Source organism: Mustelus asterias, chromosome 1 (genome assembly GCF_964213995.1).
Source record: "Mustelus asterias chromosome 1, sMusAst1.hap1.1, whole genome shotgun sequence".
Lineage (NCBI taxonomy): Eukaryota > Metazoa > Chordata > Chondrichthyes > Carcharhiniformes > Triakidae > Mustelus > Mustelus asterias.
This window is the reverse complement of record NC_135801.1, coordinates 120,955,432-120,977,826: the sequence shown is the minus strand read 5'-3', so window position 1 is coordinate 120,977,826 and position 22,395 is coordinate 120,955,432. Positions and strand designations below refer to the sequence as shown.

Below are 22,395 nucleotides of genomic sequence, written 5' to 3'. Positions count from 1 at the left end.
AACCTGGGTGCCAACTTTCAGGGATCTATGCACATGGACACCGAGATCTCTCTGTTCATCCACACTACCAAGTATCTTACCATTAGCCCAGTACTCTGTATTCCTGTTACTCCTTCCAAAGTGAATCACCTCACACTTTTCTGCATTGAACTCCATTTGCCACCTCTCAGCCCAGCACTGCAGCTTATCTATGTCCCTCTGTAACCTGCAACAACCTTCCGCACTGTCCACAACTCCACCACTTTAGTGTCATCCGCAAATTTACTAACCCATCCTTCTACGCCCTCATCCAGGTCATTTATAAAAATGACAAACAGCAGTGGCCCCAAAACAGATCCTTGCGGTACACCACTAGTAGCTGAACTCCAGGATGAACATTTCCCATCAACAACCACCCCGTCTTCTTACAGCTAGCCAATTCCTGATCCAAACCGCTAAATCACCCTCAATCCCATGCCTCCGTATCTTCTGCAATAGCTTACCGTGGGGAACCTTATCAAACGCTTTACTGAAATCCATATACACCACATCAACTGCTTTACCCTCATCCACCTCTTTGGTCACCTTCTCAAAGAACTCAATAAGGTTTGTGAGGCACGACCTACCCTTCACAAAACCGTGTTGACTATCCCTAATCAAATTATTCCTTTCTAGATGATTATAAATCCTATCTCTTATAATCCTTTCCAAAACTTTGCCCACAACAGAAGTAAGGCTCATTGTTGTATTAAATAGAAAACATAAATCCGATGGGAAGTTTAATAATTGTCAGACCCATTCCTGCCTGATGATTCAGTTTAAAATCAGAGGTACTTTTTATATTCTAAAGTTTGCAATGATAAAACAATTGGGAACTGAACGCTTACCTTTCTCACCAATATTTTTCATGGACACTGTTACAAAATGAAAGAAGAGATAAATTAGAAAAAGACAAAACAGATTACAATTCATTCATGTATTTCACATATCGTTTAGAACTTCTCCGGATTTTCTGGAACAAGGCATCTCCCATCATGTCCTGAGAGATTTTTATCCTCACCCTTCAGTTTGCAAGTTATTTGTGCTGCAAGTTCCTGGAAGTGTGAAACCAGGTTCCTAACCCCCGGGTTGAAGATGAAGTCCATTGTTTTGTATTGCATTTCTTCCTCCTCTGTCAGCTATATAGGTAGAGATTTCTAGATGTGGATTTTTGTCTGGAGGCAAGTTCTGTCGGGGGTGGGGGGTGGGCGGGGCTGTGCAGGGCAGGCATCGTGAGGTCAGGAAACTTGGAAGAATGGGTTTCCCATGTTCGTGTGGCTGTTTGTAACTGCTGGTACAATTATGAGGTTTATAACGTTATTATATATTGTCGTTATAAATTTAGAGTAAATGAAGGTGGTCATGTAACCTGTTCTGCCATCTGCCTGACAATAAGACTGGGTGGATTTAATTTTTAGAGATTGAAGGAAGGCTGGGATTGTTTTACTGAGAAAAAGATACAAGGTATTTAAGCTTGGAGACAATGGCAGTCGTCTCCGAGCCTCTGAGCCTCCTGAAGCTACAGAAAGGTGTGGAAGACACTGGGTTCTAAACAGTTGTGCTGTAAACTGTTCACTTACTTCTAAGATAAAAGAGAAGAAAGCTGATTCGCATTTCTACCTGAATGCAGCATACGAACATAACAATTAGGAGTAGACCACTCAGCCCCTCAAGCATGCTTTGCCATTCAATAAGATCATGGCTGATCTGATTGTAATCTTAGGCCCACATTCCTGTGCCAACCCTCTGAAAGCCGGTGGGGGTGGGGTAGCTGATTAAAGGAGGGAAAAAAGGTGCTGGCTGAGGGTGAAGCCTGTTTCAAAAGGCCACAGCTGAGGACTCACACAGTTCTTTACTTTTGAAATGAAAGACAGCATCAGGCAAGACAGGTAATACGTGCAGCAAAATATTTAGTTTGGAGTTCGTTCTCTAGGGTTGTGGAGTTCATCATTAGCCAGCTCGTCTGTGGGACATACTATTCTGGTATTTTGTACAGTGGAGCAGTTTTTAAACAGCTGATTAATTCCTCTAATATGCCCTATCAAATGGTGGAAAAAGTCAGTGAAGCAAGAACTGTTATAATGGAATACAGGAAAATTATATATATTGCATTCCTATAGTGCAATATTCAAATACACATAAACTCTAATGCTGTACATTAGATTTTGAATAAAAACATGAATTGCTAATTTTAACAGTTCTCCATTGTGGCATGGGGTAAAAGTAATTAAGTGCAGCTATCCCTCCCTGGTGGACTCATGCTATTAAGAATGTGTTTAAAATTCCAATTAAAGACCACTTTCCTTCATTACAGAAAAAAATGCAGAAGTGCACAAACTGAACTTGACAGTTTGTTCAACAGAATAACGTTACTTAAAATACCCCTCAAGGATGCACTCGCAATGGAAGGTGAGTTATCCTAAAACACTTTCTTGTCTATGATGGCCAGTTACCCAACCTTCGTAGAGAACTCAAGATACCAGGCTGACATTCACTGACGTGCTCACACTTGAAGACTGGTGATTTGGCAGAGGCATTGGATGAATTCTGATGCCTGTACAGCCCAGAATATCTTCTTGGAGAAGCTGGAGTTGTTCTCCTCAGCAAAGGAGATTGAAGGGACATTTGATGGAGGTGTACAAGATTATGACAGGTTTAGATAAGGTAGAAAAATAAAATCTTTTAAAGTTAAAGTTTATTTATTAGTCACAAGTAAGACTTACATTAACACTCCAATGAAGTTACTGTGAAATTTCCCGAGTCACCACACTCCTACCCCAGCCGATGAAGGCAAGCATGCCATATGCCTTCTTGACTACCTTCTCCAACTGCGTTGCCACTTTCAGTGATCTGTGTACTGATCCCTCTGCCTATCGGTACTCTTAAGGGTTCTGTCGTTTACTGTATTTTTCCTATCTGTATTAGACCTTCCAAAATGCATTACCTCACATTTGTCCAGATTAATCTGCCATCTCTCTGCCCAAGTCTCCAACCGATCTATATCCTGCTGTATCCTCTGATGGTCCTCATTGCTATCTGCAAATCCACCAACCCTTGTGTCATCTGCAAACTTACTAATCAAACCAGTTACATTTTACTTCAAATCATTTATATGTATTATAAACAGCAAAGGTCCCAGCACTGATCCCTGAGGAATGCCACTTGTCACAGCCCTCCATTCAGAAATGCACCCTTCCACTGCTACCCTCTGTCTTCTATGACCGAGCCAGTTCTGTATCCACTTTGCCAGCTCACCTCTGATCCCATGCGACTTCACCTTCTGCACCAGTCTGCCATGAGGAACCTTGTCAAAGGCCTTACTGAAGTCCATGTAGACAACATCCACTGCCCTACCATCATCAATCATCTTCGTTACTTCCTCTAAAAACTCAATCAAGTTAGCGAGGCACGACCTCCCCTTCACAAAACCATGTTCCCTCTTGCTAATACGTCCACTTGTTTCCAAGTGGGAATAAATCCTGTCTCGAAGAAGCCTCTCCAATAATTTCCCTACCACTGACGTAAGGCTCACTGGCCTGTAATTACCTGGATTATCCTTGCCAACTTTCTTAAACAAAGGAACACCATTGGCTATCCTCCAATCATCTGGGAGTGAGGATACAAAGATTTCTGTCAAGGCCCCAGCAATTTCCTCCCTTGCCTCTCTCAGTATTCTGGGGTATATCCCATCAGGCCCTGGGGATTTGTCTACCTTAATGTTTCTCAAGTACCCCAATACCTCCTCCTTTTTGGTCTCAACATGACTCAAACTATCTACACACCCTTTCCCAGACTCATCATCCACCAAGTCCTTCTCTTTGGTGAATACTGACGCAAAGTACTCATGTAACACCGTACCCATTTCCTCTGGCTCTACGCATAGATTCCCTCCCCTGTCCTTGAGTGGGCCAACCCTCTCCCTGGCTACCCTCTTGCTCTTTATATACATATATATACATATTATATATGTAAAAAGCCTTGGGATTTTCCTTAATCCTGCTAGCCAATGACTTTTCATGACCCCTTTTAGCCCTCCTTACTCCTTGCTTAAGTTTCTTTCTACTTTCCTTGGATTCCACACTATACAGTAAATGGCAGAACCCTTAAAAGTATTGATAGGCAAAGGGATCTGGGTGTACAGATACACAGGTCACTGAAAGTGGCAATGCAGGTGGAGAAGGTAGTCAAGAAGGCATACGGCATGCTTGCCTTCATTGGCCGGGGTATTGAGTTTAAAAATTGTCAAGTCATGTTGCAGCTTTATAGAACCTTAGTTAGGCCGCACTTGGAATATAGTGTTCAATTCTGGTCGCCACACTACCAGAAGGATGTGGAGGCTTTGGAGAGGGTACAGAAAAGATTTACCAGGATGTTGCCTTCTATGGAGGGCATTAGCTATGAGGAGAGGTTGGAGAAACTTGGCTTGTTCTCACTGGAGCAACGGAGGTTGAGGAGAGACTTGATAGAAGTCTACAAGATTATGAGAGGCATGGACAGAGTGGATAGTCAGAAGCTTTTTCCCAGGGTGGAAGAGTCAATTACTAGGGGGCATAGTTTTAAGGTGTGAGGGGCAAGGTTTAAAGGAGATGTATGAGGCAGATCTTTTACACAGAGAGTAGTGGGTGCCTGGAACTCGTTGCCGGGGGAGGTAGTGGAAGTGGATACGGTAGTGATTTTTAACGGGTGTCTTGACAAGTACATGAATAGGATGGGAATAGAGGGATATGGTCCCCGGAATGGTAGGGGGTTTTAGTTAAGTCGGGCAGCATGGTCGGTGCAGGCTTGGAGGGCCGAAGGGCCTGTTCCTGTGCTGTAATTTTCTTTGTTCTTTGTTGCTTCATGTATTCCCAGCCTCCTAGCTTTGACAAAATGCTTCCTTTTTCTCTTTGACTCGGCTCACAATATCTCTCGTTACCCAAGGTTCCCAAAATTTGCCATACTTATCCTTCATCCATACAGCAGCAATGTGCCGGTCCTGAATCCCTATCAACTTACACTTGAAAGCCTCCTACATGCCTGATGTTGATTTGCCCTCAAACATCTGCTCCCAATCTACATTCTTCAGATCCTGCCTAATATTCTTGTAACTAGCATTCATCCATTTAGCCCCTTAACTTGAGGACTACGGTTATCTTTATCCATCAGTACCTTAAAGCTTACTGAATTGTGGTCACTGTTCCCGAACTGCTCCCCTCTTTCCCTATCCTCCCTTTTCAGCATTCCGAAAGAACTGTTCCCTCTGCAAAAGCCTAGTCCTCTTTTCAGTCACCCCTTCCCTATGGCACATTTCTATGCAAGCGTAGGAGATGCAACACCTATTCTTTCACCTTCTCCCTTCTCACCGTCCAAGGCCCCAAACAGTTCTTCCAAGCGAACCTGTAATTTTCTTGCATTTCTTTCAATGTATTATACTGTATTTGCTGTTCATGATGTGGTCTTTTCTATTTTGGGGGGACTAAACATAGACTGGCTGACTGCTTTGCAGAGCACTTCCCTTCTATCACAAGTATGGTCTCTAGCTTCCAGTTACTTGTCATTTTAATTCTCCACAAGCTTTGCTCATACTCTGACCTTCTTGTCTATGGCCTGCTACATTGTTCCAATGAAGCTCAACACAAGCACGAACAGCACCTTGTCTTTCATCGCAGTGCTCTACAGCCTTCTGAACCCAGTATTAGCTTCAACAACTCTGATTCCATCTTGTTCTATATGTCTCTTTTAGCTGGCTTGTTTCTTTCCTTATCCATTCATGTTGCAGTCAAATAAGAACATAAGAAATAGGAGCAGGAGTAGACCATCTAGCCCCTCGAGCCTGCCCCGCCATTCAATAAGATCATGGCTGATCTGAAGTGGATCAGTTCCACCTACCCGCCTGATCCCTATAACCCCTAATTCCCTTACCGATCAGGAATCCATCTATCCGTGATTTAAACATATTCAACGAGTGGGCAGAGAATTCCAGACATTCACCACCCTCTGAGAGAAGAAGTTCCTCCTCAACTCTGTCCTAAACTGACCCCCTTTTATTTTGAGGCTGTGCCCTCTAGTTCTAGTTTCCTTTCTAAGTGGAAAGAATCTCTCCATCTCTACCCTATCCAGCCCCTTCATTATCTTATAGGTCTCTATAAGATCCCCCCTCAACCTTCTAAATTCCAACGAATACAAACCCAATCTGCTCAGTCTCTCCTCATAGTCAACACCCCTCATCTCTGGTATCAACCTGGTGAACCTTCTCTGCACTCCCTCCAAGGCCAATATATCCTTCCGCAAATAAGGGGACCAATACTGCACACAGTATTCCAGCTGCGGCCTCACCAATGCCCTGTACAGATGCTTTTATATTCTATCCCCCTTGCGATATAGGCCAACATCCCATTTGCCTTGTTGATCACCTGTTGCACCTGCAGACTGGGTTTTTGCGTCTCATGCACAAGGACCCCCAGGTCCCTCTGCACAGCAGCATGTTGTAATTTCTTTCCATTTAGATAATAATCCAATTTGCTATTATTTCTTCCAAAGTGAATAACCTCGCATTTGTTAACGTTATACTCCATCTGCCAGATCCTCGCCCACTCACTCAGCCTGTTCAAATCTCTCTGCAGACCTTCTACGCCCTCCACACGATTCACTTTTCCACTTATCTTTGTGTCATCTGCAAACTTTGTTACCCTACACTCAGTCCCGTCCTCCAGATCGTCTATATAAATGGTAAATAGCTGAGGCCCCAGTACCGATCCCTGCGGCACGCCACTAGTTACCATCTGCCAACCAGAAAAGCACCCATTTATTCCGACTCTCTGCTTCCTGTCGGATAGCCAATCCCCAATCCACGCTAACACCCTTCCCCCAACTCCGTGTGACCCAATCTTCTTCAGCAACCTTTTGTGCGGCACCTTATCAAACGCCTTTTGGAAATCCAAAAACACCGCATCCACCGGTTCCCCTCCGTCAACCGCACTAGTTACATCTTCATAAAAATCCAACAAGTTCGTCAAGCACAACTTTCCCTTCATGAATCTATGCTGCGTCTGCTTAATCGAACCATTCTTATCCAGATGGCCTGCTATTTCTTCTTTAATGTTGGATTCCAGCATTTTCCCAACTACAGACGTTAAGCTAACCGGCCTGTAGTTACCCGCCTTTTGTCTATTTCCTTTTTTAAACAGCGGCGTAACATTAGCCGTTTTCCAAACCACCGGCACTACCCCAGAATGCAACGAGTTTTGATAAATAATCACTAATGCATCCGCTATTACCTCTGACATTTCTTTCAGTACCCTGGGATGCATTCCATCCGGGCCCGGGGACTTGTCCACCTTCAGTCCCGTTAGTCTACCAAGCACTGCCTCCCTGGTAACATTAATTGTATTGAGTACCTCTCCTCCTACCAACCCTCTATCGTTAATATTCGGTAAACTATTTGTGTCCTCCACCGTGAAGACCGACACAAAAAACTTATTTAAAATTTCAGCCATTTCCTCATTTCCCACTATTAAATCCCCCCCTCGTCCTCCAAAGGTCCAACATTCACTCTTGCCACTCTATTCCTTTTTATATATTTGTAAAAGCTTTTACTATCATTTTTTATATTTAGAGCTAGCCTAGCTTCATAACCTATCTTTCCTTTCTTTATCGCTTTCTTAGTCCTTCTTTGTTGTTTCTTAAAGTTTTCCCAATCTTCCGATTCTCCACTATTTTTGGCCACTCTGTACGCATCGGTCTTTAATTTAATACTCTCCTTAATTTCCTTCGTTATCCACGGCTGGTTATCCCTTTTCTTACAGCCCTTCTTTATCACCGGAATATATTGCTGAGTACTGAAAAGGATCTCCTTAAAAATCCTCCACTGTTCCTCAGCTGTCCTACCTACCAGTCTGCTCTCCCAGTCCACCTCAGCCAATTCAGCCCTCATCCTATCGTACTTCCCTCTGTTCAAACAGAGGACAGTGGTATGGGACCCTACTTTCTCCTCTTCCATTTGTATCAGAAATTCGACCATATTGTGATCACTTGACCCAAGAGGGTCCTTCACAAGAACATCCTTAATTCTACCTACCTCATTACACATTACCAGATCTAAGATAACCCATAAATGGTCCATTCACGCCTCATCTGGGCTCAACCTTTGTCCCTTTCCGATATGCATTACCATGTTCTTTGGCTTTTGCATCATGAAATCTTTTGTCAGTAATCTCTCCCGCCCTCCACCTTCCTTTCTGTTCTTCCTGCCACCATCCCCTTCTCCTGATTTACAAACGCTCACCTTCCTGTTTTTCCTCGACCTGAAGCACACAGTTTCACTCCACAGAAGCTGCTTGCCTTACTCACTCCTTCCAGCATTTTCTGATTTTATTTCAGAGCAGTGAATGCCTGGTATCTCTGCCAAAGACCGAACTCCAGCACAGACTCTGAAACAAAGCATTTCTAAAACCTGATGGGATCTTGATTAGGAAAAGATGGTGGCAGAGCATTAATATTATTGGAGTAATCCAGAGGTCCAAGTTAATACTTTTGGGGACACAGGTTCAAAACTGACCATGGCAGCTGGTATCAACTGAATTCAAATAATGAATGATTTCAATTAATTAAGCTGGAACTGAAAGCTAGTTTCAGTCATGGTGACCATGAAACATAAGAACATAAGAAATAGGAGCAGGAGTAGGCCATCTAGCCCCTCGAGCCTGCCCCGCCATTCAATAAGATTGATGCGCGACAATAAGCACATGGAACCAAGGCTTCGGTATTGAAGGCTTTAATAGAGTAACAATGGAACTACTAACACGAATACACCAGTTCAGACTGAAGGGGTCCTGCCGGAGCAGGGGGTCTTATACCTCGCCACCGGAGGCGGGACCCCACTGGAATGTGCCATGATAACTCTTATAACAGGTAAACACCCTAACCCAACAACATTGTACAACCCCCACAGTAACAACACCCTAGCCCAACAGTAACATAGTAACAACCCCCAGTGGTGAACCAACGATGGTTCACCACATTCACCCCTCCTTTAAGAACAAAAGGTGGCGGGGTGCACGAAAAACAGGTCATATAAACAGACAAATCACAGGATTCACAAGTCCAGACGGTCTGGAGGACCGCACCGACGCTGCGATCTCCTCAACACCGGTTGCGAAACCGGAGCAGGTGCTTGTGGTGGCGCTCTTTCCAAAGCAACGTCTGGCTGTCCCCTCAAGGACTCCCGGGCCGGCCGGCCCTGGTGAGGCGATGGTGCAGGGGATCCTGGAACGTTTGGTGGTAGTGGTGGTGGTGATGATGGTGGCGCCGATCTCCGAGTCTCAGGCAAGCTGTACATGAGAGTAAAAGTGTTATGCACTGGTCCCGGTGCTGACCGCGCCACGTCTGGGGAAGTAATGAGGAGTAGTGGATTCGTGACTGGGGGAATAGGAGCGACAGGAGTTGCTACGTCCCCTGCGGGCGCCAGGTCTCTAATGGAGACAGTGTCCTCTCGCCCGTCAGGATATGCCACATAGGCATACTGAGGGTTGGCGTGGAGGAGTTGGACCGGTTCGACCAAGGGGTCGGACTTGCGAGCCCTCACATGTCGCCGCAGAAGGACGGGTCCTGGGTACGTCAACCAGGCTGGCAATGAGGTTCCCGAGGACGACTTCCGAGGGAATGAGAACATCCTCTCGTGGGGAGTAGCATTGGTTGCCGTACACAGGAGGGAGCGGATAGAATGGAGCGCATTTGGAAGGACCTCCTGCCAACGGGAGACTGGAAGGCCCCTGGATTTCAGTGCCAGTAGGACAGCCTTCCAGACTGTAGCATTCTCCCTTTCCACCTGTCCGTTACCCCTAGGGTTGTAGCTCGTGGTTCTACTAGAGGCAATCCCGAATGAGAGCAGGAATTGCCTCAAGTCGTTGCTCATGAACGACGAGCCCCTGTCGCTATGAATGTAGCAGGGGTACCCGAACAGGGTAAAAAGTTCACTGAAAACCTTGATGACGGTGGCAGTCGACGTGTCCGCACAGGGGACAACAAACGGAAACCGGGAATATTCGTCTATTATGTTGAGGAAATAGACATTCTGGTCCGTTGAGGGAAGGGGGCCTTTAAAATCCACACTCAGCCTCTCAAAAGGGTGAGTGGCCTTGACCAATTGTGCCCGGTCTGGTCGATAAAAGTGTGGTTTGCATTCTGCGCAAATCCGACAGCTTCTAGTCACTGACCTGACATCCTCCACCGAGTAAGGCAGGTTGCGGGCTTTGACGAAGTGGTAGAGTCTGGTGACTCCAGGATGACACAGATCATTGTGGAGAGCCTTCAAGCGGTCCTCCTGCATGATGGCGCATGTTCCGCGCGAGAGGGCATCCGAGGGCTCATTGAGCTTCCCTGGACGATACATAATATCGTAATTATAGGTGGAGAGCTCAATTCTCCACCGCAAGATCTTATCGTTCTTGATCTTGCCCCTCTGCGTGTTACTGAACATAAACGCCACGGATCGTTGATCCGTGATCAGGGTGAACCGCTTCCCTGCCAGGTAATGGCGCCAGTGTCTGACTGCCTCCACAATGGCCTGAGCCTCCTTCTCCACCGCTGAGTGCCGAATTTCTGGGCCTTGAAGGGTGCGGGAAAAGAACGCGACGGGCCTGCCTGCCTGGTTTAGTGTGGCGGCTAGGGCGAAGTCAGATGCATCACTCTCCACCTGGAAAGGAATGGATTCATCCACCGCGTGCATCGTGGCTTTCGAGATGTCGCTCTTCAAAACCTTGAAGGCCAATTGGGCCTCCGGCGTAAGTGGGAAGGTCGTGGACTTAATGAGCGGACGAGCTTTGTCCGCGTAGTTGGGGACCCACTGTGCATAATACGAAAAAAACCTGAGGCATCTCCTCAGTGCTTTCATGCTAGCGGGCAAGGGAAGTTCAGTGAGTGGGCGCATACGGTCTGGATCAGGGCCAATGACCCCGTTTTCCACCACGTATCCGAGGATGGCTAACCTACGCGTACGGAATACGCACTTCTCTCTGTTATAGGTCAGATTCAGGCGAGATGCAGTGCGCAGAAAGTGTTGGAGATTCGTGTCGTGGTCCTGCTGGTCATGGCCGCAGATGGTGACGTTATCCAGGTACGGGAAGGTAGCCCGCAACCCGTTCTGGTCCACCATTCGGTCCATAGCACGCTGGAAGACCGAGACCCCATTGGTGACACCAAATGGAACCCTGAGGAATTGGTATAGACGACCATCCGCCTCAAAAGCCGTATATTGTCGGTCCTCTGGGCGGATGGGGAGTTGATGGTAGGCGGACTTAAGGTCTATGGTAGAAAACACTCGGTACTGCGCAATCTGATTGACCATATCAGAAACGCGCGGGAGAGGATACGCATCCAGCTGCGTATAACGATTAATGGTCTGACTATAGTCGATGACCATCCGAGGTTTGTTCCCGCTTTTGACTACCACGACCTGCGCTCTCCACGGACTAGCACTGGCCTGTATGATCCCTTCCTTGAGGAGCCGCTGAACCTCAGATCTAATAAAGATCCGGTCCTCAGCGCTGTAACGCCTACTTTTAGTAGCGATGGGCTTGCAGCCAGGTACCAGATTTTTAAAAAGGGATGGTGTAGTGATTTTTAGGGTGGATAGATTGCATGCGGGGCGCTTTGGGCAATTTGGAGGCTGCGGCTGATTCCCTACTGCCAGTGAAGGGAGTGGCCCACCGTACTGTAGGATCACACTCTTCATGTGGACCATAAAGTTTAGTCCGAGGAGAATTGGCGCGCAAAGGTGAGGTAACACAAGGAGCCTGTATTGCTCGTAAATTGTGCCCTGTACCTCAAGAGTTACCATACATCGTCCTTGGATCGGTACAGACCGGGACCGTGATGCCATGGAAATTGTCTGTTTGGCAGGGAGAACCCGGAGTCCACACCTTTTAGCAGTTTCAGGGTGTATGAAACTTTCGGTGCTTCCACTGTCAAACAGACAATTCACAGTTCTACCACTAACCTTTATATCCATCATAGAATGTTCCAGTCTGTAGTGCCTGGTCTGATCCAGGGAGATCGACGCCACCGTTGGCCCCTGGGCGTCACTGCATGCTGCCGATGTGGATGCTGAGGACCCCTGCTGGTCGCTCCTAGTCGTCGTGGACCATGATGGCCGCCCCCATGAATCGCACGTGGGCGAGGGCGCCAAGCGCAGCGACTCCTGGTGGTCTTCCTCCTCCTCTGTCAGCCACGATGGCGCCGTCCTGGGATCGCACATGGTCGGACCTTGTGGGTACTGCGACGCCGAAGGAGATTGTCTCCGTTCTGGAGGGTTACAAGCTGCACTGCCGTTTTTAGGTTTGGACCTGCAGACTTTGCCGTAGTGGCCTTTTTTACCGCACTGGCTGCAGATTGCCGTTCTTGCCGGACACTGTTGCCGTGGATGCTTGGCCCCACCACAAAAATAGCATCGCTGGCCACCTGGAGCTGCCGCCGTCGTCGAATCGATCTGGGAGCGCGGGTTAGCGGGGCGAGGAGGGAGCTGAGCTTGCTCCAACCACGTTGACTGCACGTGGTCCTCGGGGTACAGCGCCAAGCTCTTCGACGCCGCCTCCAACCTCACGGCCATCTCCATTGCTTGGGTCAAGTTGAGTTTCCCCTTTTCCAGCAATTTAAGCCTGATGTACGAGGACCCTACCCCTGCTACGAACGCGTCTCGGGCGAGGTCGTACATATACTGTTCGGCTGATACGTCCTTACAATCGCAACCCCTGGCAAGCTGCAGGAGCTCATTGGCATAGTCCTCCATGATTTCGCCCGACTGCCGACGTCGTGTAGCGAGGAGGTAACGAGCATGTATCTCGTTGGGTGGCATAGTGTATCTTTTTTTTAGGAGCTCGACGGCACCCAGGTAAGTGGGAGCTGCACGAATGGCTAGGTAAATCGTGTCGCTTACCCTTGCGTGGAGGACCTGGAGTTTATCACTGTCTGTAGTGATAGCTACCGAGGCTGACAGGTAGTCCTCAAAGCACTTCCACCAATGGTCGAATGTGTTAGCTGCACCGACCGCACGTGGGTCCAGTGTCAGACGATCCGGTTTTAGAATCTGTTCCATACTCTCTGTTTTTTTTTTCTTCTTGTTGTACAGCTGTGAGTTTTCTGTTTACTTTATTAAATTGATGCGCGACAATAAGCACATGGAACCAAGGCTTCGGTATTGAAGGCTTTAATAGAGTAACAATGGAACTACTAACACGAATACACCAGTTCAGACTGAAGGGGTCCTGCCGGAGCAGGGGGTCTTATACCTCGCCACCGGAGGCGGGACCCCACTGGAATGTGCCATGATAACTCTTATAACAGGTAAACACCCTAACCCAACAACATTGTACAACCCCCACAGTAACAACACCCTAGCCCAACAGTAACATAGTAACAACCCCCAGTGGTGAACCAACGATGGTTCACCACAAAGATCATGGCTGATCTGACGTGGATCAGTACCACTTACCTGCCTGATCCCCATAACCCTTAATTCCCTTACCGATCAGGAATCCATCCATCCGCGCTTTAAACATATTCAGCGAGGTAGCCTCCACCACCTCAGTGGGCAGAGAATTCCAGAGATTCACCACCCTCTGGGAGAAGAAGTTCCTCCTCAACTCTGTCTTAAACCGACCCCCCTTTATTTTGAGGCTGTGTCCTCTAGTTTTATCTTCCTTACTAAGTGGAAAGAATCTCTCCGCCTCCACCCTATCCAGCCCCCGCATTATCTTATAAGTCTCCATTAGATCCCCCCTCATCCTTCTAAACTCCAACGAGTACAAACCCAATCTCCTCAGCCTCTCCTCATAATCCAAACCCCTCATCTCCGGTATCAACCTGGTGAACCTTCTCTGCACTCCCTCCAATGCCAATATATCCTTCCTCATATAAGGGGACCAATACTGCACACAGTATTCCAGCTGCGGCCTCACCAATGCCCTGTACAGGTGCATCAAGGCATCCCTGCTTTTATATTCTATCCCCTTCGCAATATAGGCCAACATCCCATTTGCCTTCTTGATCACCTGTTGTACCTGCAGACTGGGCTTTTGCGTCTCATGCACAAGGACCCCCAGGTCCCTTTGCACAGTAGCATGTTTTAATTTGTTTCCATTGAGATAATAATCCCATTTGTTATTATTTCCTCCAAAGTGTATAACCTCGCATTTCTCAATGTTATACTCCATTTGCCATATCCTCGCCCACTCACTCAGCCTGTCCAAATCTCTCTGCAGATCTTCTCCGTCCTCCACACGATTCACTTTTCCACTTATCTTTGTGTCATCTGCAAACTTCGTTACCCTACACTCCGTCCCCTCCTCCAGATCATCTATATAAATGGTAAATAGTTGTGGCCCGAGTACCGATCCCTGCGGCACGCCACTAGTTACCTTCCTCCAACCGGAAAAACACCCATTTATTCCGACTCTTTGCTTCCTGTCGGATAGCCAGTCCCCAATCCACTTTAACACACTACCCCCAACTCCGTGTGCCCTAATCTTCTTCAGCAGCCTTTTATGGGGCACCTTATCAAACGCCTTTTGGAAATCCAAAAACACCGCATCCACCGGTTCTCCTCCATCAACCGCCCTAGTCACATCTTCATAAAAATCCAACATGTTCGTCAAGCACGACTTTCCCCTCATGAATCCATGCTGCGTCTGATTGATCGAACCATTTCTAACCAGATGCCCTGCTATCTCCTCTTTAATAATGGATTCCAGCATTTTCCCTACTACAGACGTTAAGCTGACCGGCCTATAGTTACCCGCCTTTTGTCTCCTTCCTTTTTTAAACAGCGGCGTAACATTAGCCGTTTTCCAATCAACCGGCACTACCCCAGAATGCAACGAGTTTTGATAAATAATCACTAACGCATCCACTATTACCTCTGACATTTCTTTCAATACCCTGGGATGCATTCCATCCGGACCCGGGGACTTGTCCACCTTCAGTCCCATTAGTCTACCCAGCACTGCCTCTCTGGTAACATTAATTGTATTAAGTATTTCTCCTGCTGCCAACCCTCTATCGTTAATATTTGGCAAACTATTTGTGTCCTCCACCGTGAAGACCGACACAAAAAACTTATTTAAAGACTCAGTCATATCCTCATTTCCCACTATTAACTCCCCCCTCTCGTCCTCCAAGGGTCCAACATTCACTCTAGCCGCTCTATTCCTTTTTATATATTTATAAAAACTTTTACTATCATTTTTTATATTAATTGCTAGCCTAGCTTCATAGTCTATCCTTCCTTTCTTTATCGCTTTCTTAGTCTCTCTTTGTTGTTTCTTAAATTTTTCCCAATCACTTGTTTCTCCACTATTTTTGGCCACTCTGTACGCAGCTGTTTTTATTTTAATACTCTCCTTTATTTCCTTCGTTATCCACGGCTGGTTCTCCCTTTTCTTACAATCCTTGTTTTTTGCTGGAATATATTTTTGCTGAGAACTGAAAAGGATCTCCTTAAAAATCCTCCACTGTTCCTCAGCTATCCTACCTGCCAGCCTGCTCTCCCAGTCTACCTTAGCCAATTCATCCCTCATCCTATCATATTTCCCTCTGTTCAAACAGAGGACACTGGTTTGGGACCAAACTTTCTCCTCTTCCATCTGAATCAGAAATTCGACCATATTGTGGTCACTAGACCCAAGAGGGTCCTTCACAATAAGATCCTTAATTCTACCTACCTCGTTACACAATACCAGATCCAAAATAGCTCGTACCCTCGTCGGTTCCGTAACATGCTGTTCAAGGAAACTATCCCGACAGCATTCTAAGAACTCTTCCTCCATTCCACCCTTACCGACTTGAGTCTGCCAGTCAATGTGCATGTTGAAGTCCCCCATGATTATTGCCGTTCCGTTTTTACACGCATCCCTTATCTGCTTGTTTATAGCCCTCCCTACCTCAACATTATTATTTGGGGGCCTATATACCACACCTGCTAGTGTCTTTCTCCCTCTACTAATCCTCATCTCTACCCATAATGATTCCACGTTTTGTTCCTCAGAGCCTATGTCATCCCTCAGTACTACCCTGATATTATCTCTTATTAATAGCGCGACCCCACCACCTTTTCCTTCCTGTCTATTCTTCCTAAACGCCTGATACCCCTGGATATTCATCTCCCAGTCCTGGTCACCTTTCAGCCAGGTTTCTGTAATGGCCACCAGATCGTACCCACTTGTGCTGATTTGCACCATCAACTCATTTACCTTGTTCCGAATGCTTCGTGCATTCAGGCAAAGTGTCCTTATTCCAGCTTTTATCTGGACCCGCTTTGATGAGTCGCGAACACCCTCTCCCTCTACTCCCTTATCTAAATTACCGCCTTCATTCACTTGCACCCTCTCCTCTACCATTAATTTTGTAATTCCCCTTACCCCTGCATCCTCTCCCCCATCAATTAGTTCCTTGATCCTAGTCAACTCTTCTAGCTCCCCTCCCCCCAACCTATCTAGTTTAAATTCTCCCCAGTAGCCTTAGCCAACCTACCGGCCAGGATATTGGTCCCCGTGTGATTCAAGTTCCACCCGTTTTTTGTATACAGATCACCCCTGCCCCTAAAGAGGTCCCAATGGTCCAGGAACCTGAATCCCTGCCCCCTGCACCAGTCCCTCAGCCACACATTCATCCTCCACCTCACTCCATTCCTGCCCTCACCTTCCCGTGGCACAGGCAGTAATCCTGAGATTACTACCTTTGCTTTCCTCTTTCTCAGCTGTCTCCCTAATTCCCTGTACTCCCTTTTCATGACCCCTTCTCCCTTCCTACCCACATCAGCGGTACCAATATGTACCGCTACCTCAGGCTCCTCTCCCTCCCACCTCAGGATTTCCGGGACGCGACTAGCGACATCCTGGATCCCGGCCCCAGGGAGGCAGACCACCATGCGAGAATCCCGCCTACCTCCGCAGAAACGCCTGTCTGTCCCCTTCACCATCGAGTCCCCGATTAATACCGCCTTCCTCCTCTTTTCCTTAGCCCTCTGAGTTACAGGGCTGGACTCCATTGCGGAGACACGGCCACTGCTGCTTCCCCCAGGCGGGCTGTCCCCCCCAGCAGTACTCAAGCAGGAGTACTTGTTGTGCAGGGGCAAATCCACTGGGGTGCTCTCAACCACCCTAGCCTTACCCTTCCTGGCCGTCACCCACTTGGCCTCCTCCCGTGGCCCTGGTGTGACCACCTGATGATAGCTCTTGTCTATCACCTCCTCATTCTCCCTCATCAGCCTAAGATCCTCGAGCTGCAGTTCCAGCTCCCTAACACGGTCCCTCAGGAACCGCAGCTCGGCACACCCCTCACAGATGTGGATGTCCGGGAGGCCAGATGCCTCCAGGACCTCCCACATCCTACACTGGGAACAACACATTGGTTTCACACTCATACTGGACACTTTATGTCAAGTAAGACAGTGAAAAGTTAATAAGAGTGTAAGGAAACAAAAACTCACCCCTGCTCGTCCAAGCCCTGTGAGCCAAAGCCCTGACAGCTCACTCAACTTCCCACTCACTCTGCTGCCCGCTACGATGCTGCCCGCTGTATACCTTGGTGCGCTTTTAAACCCTCCAAAAACTTCCCCAGGCCTCTCCTGGCCCGACTTCCGGTTTTGAAAAAAACCTCCGATTTTAAACCCAAATTTAACTGAAAAAATAAATAATTAATTACAGTCAGAAAACCCACTCTCTTACCCTCAGCCTGCTCCTGGGAACAATGAAGCTGAACCTCCAAGGTAAGCCCTTTTTAAACCCTCCAAAAACTTCCCCAGGCCTCTCCTGGCCCGACTTCCGGTTTTGAAAAAAACCTCCGATTTTAAACCCAAATTTAACTGAAAAAATAAATAATTAATTACAGTCAGAAAACCCACTCTCTTACCCTCAGCCTGCTCCTGGGAACAATCATTGATTGTCATAAAAACTCATCTGGTTCACTAATGTCCTTTAGAGAAGGAAATCTGCCGTCCTTAGTGGTCTGGCCGACATGTGACTCCAGACCGACAGGACTGTGGTTGATTCTTAACTGAAATGGCCGAATAAGCCACTCTTTCACAAGAGTCATTAGGGATGGGTAATAAATGTTCGTCTTGCCATTGATGCCCACAGCCCATGAAAGAAGAAAATAAAAGATGGAAATCTATTGCTTAAATGTTAAACAAAATGTCCTAGCAAGTGATAAAAGCTACAAGTTTGACTTCGAGGGTTTGGATGGAAATACGGATTACACTGAACATTTGTCTTTTATTAATGGACAATTGAATAAGTGAGACAGTGACAGCCATCAGCACCCAAGAAAATAAAGTATATAAATGGGCCGTTGAGAGGCAAAGAAAACCTCAGGCCAAATTGAGCTTTGAGAGATGAAACACGCTGGCTCCGATCTAATAACTGGTCAGCTCAAGACACTCGAAAGCAGAATAGACTGTCACTGCCAATTTTTTTTATACTTTTCCAATTCAATCAAATCAAGTCCAATTCAGAGTCTCAACAAGTTGAGACATTTCCGATCCAGGCTGGCAAGACAGGGCAAGCGACAAAATTACCCTGTCCTGGGCCTGATCTACATGAGCCAAGCTGATTGGAGGAGGGAAAGCAATACCTCCTCCAAGACCCGAGCTCATCTGCATCTCAGCCAAAAGGCCGAGATACCGCTTTTCAAAATTGCTTCATATTAAACATATGAAGCTTCAATGTAACCCAATGACCTCAACCAAGTGCAGCATCCAATCCATACTACACTTGATCTTAGCCAAAAGGCCGAGAAGCGATGACAAAGATAACTTTCACCTATTCCTTTGTCGAATCCGGGACCAGTAACTCCTCTGAGGAGACTACTGCTACCAGCGACGGAAATTAGCATCTCTCTGCCTCTCCATTTTAAATTTTGTTTTACTCCGTTCTTAAAGGTATAAAGGTACTGCACAGTTTAGACCAGGCAAGCCCCTAATCCATCTCCTTGCTTGCTCCAAAAAACAAATTAAAATTGAATCTAATTCAAAGTCCCCATAAGAGAGACATACACGATTCAAGATGACAAGAAAAGGCATTGCACCCCATCTTGGGCTTTAGCTGGCACTTAATCTTAGCCAAAAGGCTGAGAAGAAACCAGGTGATCATGGCTACTGCCTTATGTTTATCCCATCTGGGACTGGTAAACCGCTCTCACCTGTTATGGATTGTATATCTCTTCTTTCTGTTTAGCTTATGTATCGCATCTAAACAGTTGCTTCTTAGTCAAGTTAAAGTTTATTTACTAGTCACAAGTAGGCTTACATTAACACTGCAATGAAGTTACTGTGAAAATCCCTTCGTCGCCACACTCCGGCGCCTGTTTGGATCAATGCATCCTAACCAGCACGACTTTCAGACTGTGGGAGGAAACCAGAGCACCCGGAGGAAATCCACGCAGACACGGGGAGAATGTGCAAACTCCACACAGACAGTGACCCAAGCTGGGAATCAAACCCAGGTGCTGTGAAGCAGCAGTGCAAACCACTGTGCCACCGTGCCACCCTGAACTGCTTTAACACCACCCATGACCGTAACAAGATCTTACAGTCCTTTCCCTAGATGGGGGTATTTCAGAACCATTTTTAAAAAAAAAATTATTTTGGACACTGAAGAACGAATGATGGAGAAAATGAAAAAGAAAGGCACCTTGAGTGACTGGGTGACTACTTCTTGTCTCTGACTTCCCTGCATCTTTAATTCCAACTCTCTTTCCTCACATTGATCCTCCATCTAGAACCTCCTAGACTATATAAATGCAAGATTCAAGAAAGGAAAGGAAACAATGAGTGCAAGAAAGGAAAGCTAATTTTTACATAGCATAAATATGATGAATAAATAATTTTATATAATGGTATTGGTAGAAAAATAATTATTCATCAGGATATTGGGAAACGCACTGTACTCTGAGAATTGCCACATGATTTTTTTTACATTCAGCTGAACAGACAGATGAGACCTTGGTCTAATTTCTCATCTGAAAGATAACACTGATAATTTCAGACTCCATTAATAATGTAGTAAAATGTCAGGCTGGATTAGAAAGGGTAGAGCCAAATTCACTCTCCTGCATTTCTTTTGCAAGTGCAATAATGTTACTATTTTCCTAATCATTTTGTAGGCTCTTGGCCTGTAAATTAATTTTAATTGCTGCAGTTCTTAGCTATATCACCATTTTATTTATTATCAAAGATTGATATTAGAACATAGAACATAGAACATTACAGCGCAGTACAGGCCCTTCGACCCTCGATGTTGCGCAGGTGGATCTATCAGCAACTAGAAGAAATACAATGGAGTTGGACTGACCCTTTACATATAGGGCCCGATTTTACCATTGCGTTGCGCCCATTTTCGGATGCGAAAACTTGATAAAGTCGGGTGTGAGGTGAGTAGGGCGATCTGCGCCCGCCTCTCTGCCAGTTCCCCCTTTACCAAGGCCCGAAAATGGCCACGATCGGGACCGTGCTCGAAACGGGTGCAACAGCCATTTAAATGCGTTTGCATGCATTTAAATTGACTTAATGGGCTGCATGCCCAACTTTAGCGGCACCTCCCCCTTTACCACCGCATTTGCCCATCCGGAATTGGCGCGAAACAGATATGCTCCATATAAGTCCGATTTGGGTGCTCCATCAGTGAGGGTTAATGCTTGAGATCAGTCATCGGGGGTGGGGGGGAAGGATGGTGGGCCCGCTGCCACTCTGCCTGTGATCAGTGGAGGTGAAAGGGAGTCTGAGCTTCAGACGCTGCTCACATCCAGGAGGGGGAGAGTTATCTGGACACTTTATTTCAGGAGGCGGTCACACCTTCAAGGGGGATCTGCACACTGAGATAATATGGGCTGAGGTTAGAAATAGGAAAGGAGCGGTCACGTTGTTAGGAGTTTACTTTCAGCCCCCAAATAGTAATAGAGATGTGGAGGAAGAAATTGCTAAGCAGATTATAGATATGTGTGGGGGTCACAGGGTAGTTGTCATGGGGGACATTAACTTTCCAAATATTGATTGGAACCTTTGTAGGTCGAATAGTTCGGATGGGGCAGTTTTTGTGCAGTGTGTGCAGGAGGGTTTTCTAACACAATATGTGGATAGGCCGACAAGAGGTGAGGCCACATTGGATTTGGTACTGGGAAATGAACCGGGCCAAGTGTTAGATTTGGTTGTGGGAGAGCACTTTGGAGATAGTGACCACAATTCGGTGTCTTTTGTTTTTGCAATGGAGAGGGATAGGGCCGTATGGCAGGGCAAGGTTTACAATTGGGGGAGAGGTAATTATGATGCGATTAGGCAAGAATTAGGGGGCATAAGTTCGGAACAGAAACTGTCAGGGAAAGGCACCAATGAAAAGTGGAACTTTTTCAAGGAACAAATACTGGGTGTCCTTGATAGGTATGTCCCTGTCAGGCAGGGAGGAAATGGCCGAGTGAGGGAACCATGGTTCACGAAAGAGGTGGAATGTCTTGTGAAAAGGAAGAGGGAAGCTTATGTAGGGATGAGGAAACAAGGTTCAGATGGCTCGATTGAGGGTTACAAGTTAGCAAGGAATGAGCTGAAAAAGGGGCTTAGAAGAGCTAGGAGGGGACATGAGAAGTCCTTGGTGGGTCGGATCAAGGAAAACCCCAAGGCTTTTTACTCTTATGTGAGGAATAAAAGAATGACCAGGGTGAGGTTAGGGCCGATCAAGGAAAGTAGTGGGAACTTGTGTATGGAGTCAGTAGAGATAGGCGAGGTGATGAATGAATACTTTTCTTCAGTGTTCACCAAGGAGAGGGGCCATGTTTTTGAGGAAGAGAAGGTGTTACAGGCTAATAGGCTGGAGGAAATAGATGTTCGGAGGGAGGATGTCCTGGCAGTTTTGAATAAACTGAAGGTCGATAAGTCCCTTGGGCCTGATGAAATATATTCTAGGATTCTTTGGGAGGCAAGGGATGAGATTGCAGAGCCTTTGGCTTTGAACTTTGGGTCCTCGCTGTCCACGGGGATGGTGCCAGAGGACTGGAAAATGGCGAATGTTGTTCCTCTGTTTAAGAAAGGGAATAGAAATGACCCTGGTAATTATAGACTGGTTAGTCTTACTTCGGTGGTTGGTAAATTGATGGAAAAGGTCCTTAGGGATGGGATTTACGACCATTTAGAAAGATGCGGATTAATCCGGGATAGTCAGCACGGATTCGTGAAGGGCAAGTCGTGCCTCACAAATTTGATAGAATTTTTTGAGGAGGTAACTAAGTGTGTTGATGAAGGTAGGGCAGTTGATGTCATATACATGGATTTTAGTAAGGCGTTTGATAAGGTCCCCCATGGTCGGCTTATGATGAAAGTAAGGAAGTGTGGGATAGAGGGAAAGTTGGTCGATTGGATAGGTA

The 22,395-nt window shown here is 46.6% G+C and overlaps 1 protein-coding gene and 1 pseudogene across 1 annotated transcript in view; both read right to left on the bottom strand.

Annotated features, from left to right (window-relative positions):
• zdhhc2 (zDHHC palmitoyltransferase 2) overlaps nt 1-22,395 on the bottom strand; it is a 129,046-nt gene that overhangs the window by 73,749 nt on the left and 32,902 nt on the right. Inside the window, exon 2 of the mRNA XM_078221462.1 lies at nt 867-893. Within this exon, the coding sequence (XP_078077588.1) occupies nt 867-893 (27 nt within the window). The remainder of the gene's footprint in view (nt 1-866; nt 894-22,395) is intronic.
• On the bottom strand, nt 18,585-18,788 carry LOC144502056 (U2 spliceosomal RNA; annotated as a pseudogene).